Source organism: Trachymyrmex cornetzi, unplaced genomic scaffold, assembly GCF_001594075.2.
Source record: "Trachymyrmex cornetzi isolate Tcor2-1 unplaced genomic scaffold, Tcor1.1 scaffold718, whole genome shotgun sequence".
In the NCBI taxonomy this organism is placed as follows: domain Eukaryota; kingdom Metazoa; phylum Arthropoda; class Insecta; order Hymenoptera; family Formicidae; genus Trachymyrmex; species Trachymyrmex cornetzi.
The window spans coordinates 154,389-158,345 of NW_017300046.1; the positions used below are offsets into that span (position 1 = coordinate 154,389).

General features: G+C 40.8%; 1 protein-coding gene across 1 annotated transcript; it reads right to left on the bottom strand.

Moving 5' to 3' along the window:
• Nucleotides 1–7: 7 nt before the first annotated feature.
• On the bottom strand, nucleotides 8–3,292 carry LOC108767673 (RNA-directed DNA polymerase from mobile element jockey-like). The gene has a single exon (XM_018517650.1). The coding sequence runs from the start codon at nucleotides 3,290–3,292 to the stop codon at nucleotides 8–10; it is 3,285 nt and encodes a 1,094-aa protein (XP_018373152.1).
• Between the last annotated feature and the right edge of the window lie 665 nt (nucleotides 3,293–3,957).

Consider the following 3,957-nt stretch of genomic DNA (forward strand, 5'->3'; position numbering starts at 1 on the left):
GGCAACCTTAGATCAATAAATTCAATGATTTGAAAAATGCGAGTAAGAGCCTGCATAATTTGGGAGACGGTTTAATTAGCATGGGAAATATATCCTGAGCGTGATGAGGAAAAGATTTCGATAAATATCTACTTAGAAGCGCGAATCTACCCCGAGACAGAGGACAATGAAATATAACGTGATTGACGTCCTGTCTGGAATCCCCGCACGGGCACGCCGGCGAGTCTACCATGTTCTTTCTGTGCAAACTATAAATTAGGTTATAGTGATTAGCTCTCAGTCTATTGATAAGAACAATTTCTTGTCTCCTAAGAGACATATGATAAAACCAAGTTTTCCCATAATGTTCGGAGTAAAATCTGGCGAATTGTGTACCGATATTTAACGAGGCTTCCTCAAAATATCCAATAAAACGTTCTCTCGCATTTCTGTCTGCAACAAGCACAAGGTCTGAAGACGGAAGTTTAAAATTGTCTCTGCCCCCTTCCTCAGTGGCTTCTTTGGCAGCTCCGTCCGCTATCTCGTTGTCTGGAATTCCTCTATATGCCGGAATCCAGCTCAGAGAGACATCAATGTCCCTTACCGAGAAAAATCTTAGAAGGCGCTTAATCCAATGGATGACATAATTGCGATTAATGATTTTACTAGAGTTAATTGATTCTAAAACACTTTTAGAGTCGGAGAAAATAATAGCTTTGGAGTATCCTACATCTTGAATAAGGAGAAGAGTCTGGTAAATCGCCCACGCCTCAGCTGTAAAAACCGTAGTATCCGGAGTTAGCTTGTATCTAAAGCTAACCCCCAGCTCCGGAGAGTAAGAGGCCGCACCAGCGCAGCCCCGCTCATCCAACTTCGATCCATCGGTATAGAAAGTAATTGCCTCCTTCCTCAATTCTGCTGTGTTGTCCATGAATTCTTGAATAATAACCCTATCTGGTTTGTCCTTGGTGATGAAAATAGGTTGTAAATATTTGAATCTTGAAATAAAATCGGGATAGGACGTTTCAAAGGCTGGATGAATGGTGGACTGGAACGATTTGTCTATCATGTGTTTGTTGGTAACATGGAACCTAAAGGAAGGTGAAGCCGAAATAGCAAGGGATTTCTCCCGCGACGTCCTAGCTGTAAGCTCCATGGAGCGCAAGCTGTTCGACACAGCACCTCCCCTTTTGCTAATTATTTTAAGAATGTATCTTTCGGTCATGTGTGCAAATCTCTGTCTTAAGGGAGGCTCCCTGGCTTCAAACAGAATAGCATTGATAGGAGTCGATTGTCTATAACCTAGAGCAATTCTCAGCGCCTTAAACTGTAGTCTTTGCAGTTGTGTTAATAACGATCTTTTATTATTAACTACAAACATTTGAGCCCCGTACTCAATGGAGCCTCTAAAGACCGCGCGGTAAATTGTAATTAGCAGCTGAGGATGAGACCCCCACCATACGGCTGCCAGAGAAGACAAGATGTTAATCACTGCTCTTCCTCTTCTGATAATCTGCTTAAAATACTCTATTCCGTTAAGTCTAAAATCAAGCATAATCCCCAAAAACTTCGTCTTGTTAACTCTTTCTACCAATTGATTCCTAATGTAGACCTTGAGAGCCGCTAATTCTCCATTTCTACAATTCTTCTCATAGAATACCATCCATTTGGTCTTGGACGGTGACAGTTCCAGGCCCCTCTCTTCCAGGTAGGAGCACATATAGTCAAGCGATGATTGTATGCTTCTAACGGCCTCACCAGCTTGTCTAGAAGATGAGTAAACAACTATGTCATCCGCGTATTGTAGAAATTGAGTGTCCGGGTGAAGGTGATGATCCAGCTCTCTGACGCTAATATTAAATAGAAGCGGACTGAGTGTAGAACCTTGTGGGGTACCTTTGTTGACCTCAAATTTTTGGCTAAGTCGACCCTCTTCCACAAAATGGACTGATCTATGAGTAGTGGTATTTTCAACAAACCTGCGAACCACGGCCGGGACACCAATTCTTCTGAGCTCCGTTAACACCGACTGCGGTAGCACGTTGTCAAATGCTCCTTTTATATCCAGGAACACCGCAACAACGACCTCCCCGTCCAGAAAGCTAGCTTGTATATTGTTGGTGAGCGTAACCAGGCTATCAGAACAGGACTTATTAAGTCTGAAACCCATTTGTTCTTGAGGTAAGAATGCCTGTGATTCCACCAGCCACTGTAGCCTGAAATAAATAATCTTCTCAAAAATCTTCATGACACAAGAGAGTAGCGAGATAGGTCTTAGCCCCTCGTTATTGGATTTCGGAATGAAGATAACCAATGATGTTTTCCACGAGTTAGGAACAACGCCTTCTTTGAAAATGCGATTAAATAAATCCAAAAGAAATTCCTGGTAATTATCAGGCAAAGAAGTGAGCATTATATAGCTGATTTGGTCGAGCCCAGGGGCTGAGTTTTTGTTAGATTGAGTAAGAGCCAAATTAAGCTCTTCCTTGGTGAATGATTCCCCAAGTTCGCCAAAAACTTTTTCCTGTTGATGAAGATCCTCTGCAATCATAAATTCCAAATTATTGGTAAAATTCGGCGGACAAAAAGGAAGGCAAATCTTGTTCACTGCCTCAGATAGAAGATCGCGTTGCTGTTCAGAGCCTGGGACTATGTTGTTAAAATCAGCGAAGTTGCGTCTCTTGAAGGCTTTAAATAATCGCCAGATATCAGTTGTAGGAGTCTTACAATCAAAAGAGCCCACGAATTTTTTCCATTGTTTCCGTTTTGTTTTATAAAGTTTCTTGGAACATGCCGCTCTAGCCCTCTTAAAGGCTAGGAAATTCTCCAGGGTAGGACAACGTTGATATGTTTTGGCGAAATTTCTTCTTTCCAAGATAGCTTTGGAACATTCCTCCGTCCACCAAGGAGGATGTTTTCTCCTGCTAGGAGCCAGCACCGTTCGAGGATGCATTTTTTCCGGAAGTAACGACCTCGCTGTGCTCTTCAAATGATCTGCAAAAAATTCGTAAGCTTCAATAGTTTCTTCGGGGAGTTCCTTGAAGAACTCCTTTGAAGAGGAAAAAAGAGAGGAATAATACATCTTGGCGTCTCTCCCATTCAGAGCCAACCTGTAGCTAAAAATATGACGAAGATCAGGAGAACCGCCAATGGATATAGGAAAGTGATCGCTGCCTCCAGTGTCCTCCTCAGTGACGACCTCACACAAGGGCGCCAAGTCCGCAGATGCGATTGAAACATCAATAGCCGATTTATTGGATCCGGGCGGTGTGAGAAAAGTGGATTTCCCATCGTTAATGATGCAGGCATCCATGACGCTCAACAAGATCCTTCCATGACGATCGGAGCACCCCCAGGAGATGTAGTGCGCGTTGAAATCTCCTACTATTATAACTTTCTCCGAAGTGGTGAATAATTGTGAATTACAAATTAATATAAAAACTAATAAGTTTTTACAAACTCCTTTAATTAAAATAATTAATAAAACTATAAATTATATATTACAGGCAATAGGAGTCGACGCTGGTTATCGGTTAGCGCAATTTTATCTTAATACTAAATGTATAAACCTTAACTTTGAACGTTTCCACTCATGGTTTGAGTCTTCATCAGCAATCTTTCACCCTAACGTAACAATTAGAGTATTGCATGACAAAATGATATCTCCAATGTTTTTCCTCTCAAATATTGAACCGTTTACTGTTGTGAGGCAAGTCAACATACTCACTAAGTTAGAAAGCTGAGTGGCAATGAGAACTCAAGCTTACACAGTCGACGCTTCTACACTGAATAATGAATCTTTTCTTCGTAAACATTTTGTAACTTGTTAAAATTTTATAAATTATTTAACCGACTGTCGTAATGACAAGACACATATTGTTCTCGCAGTTATATATTTTTAAAATTGACGATAATTTATAAAATTTTAACAAATTACAAAATGTTTACGAAGAAAAGATTCATTATTCAGTGTAGAAG

Coding starts and splice junctions, on each gene's coding strand:
- LOC108767673 (XM_018517650.1), bottom strand. CDS start 3,292: ATGGATGCCTGCATCATTAACGATGGGAAATCCACTTTTCTCACACCG.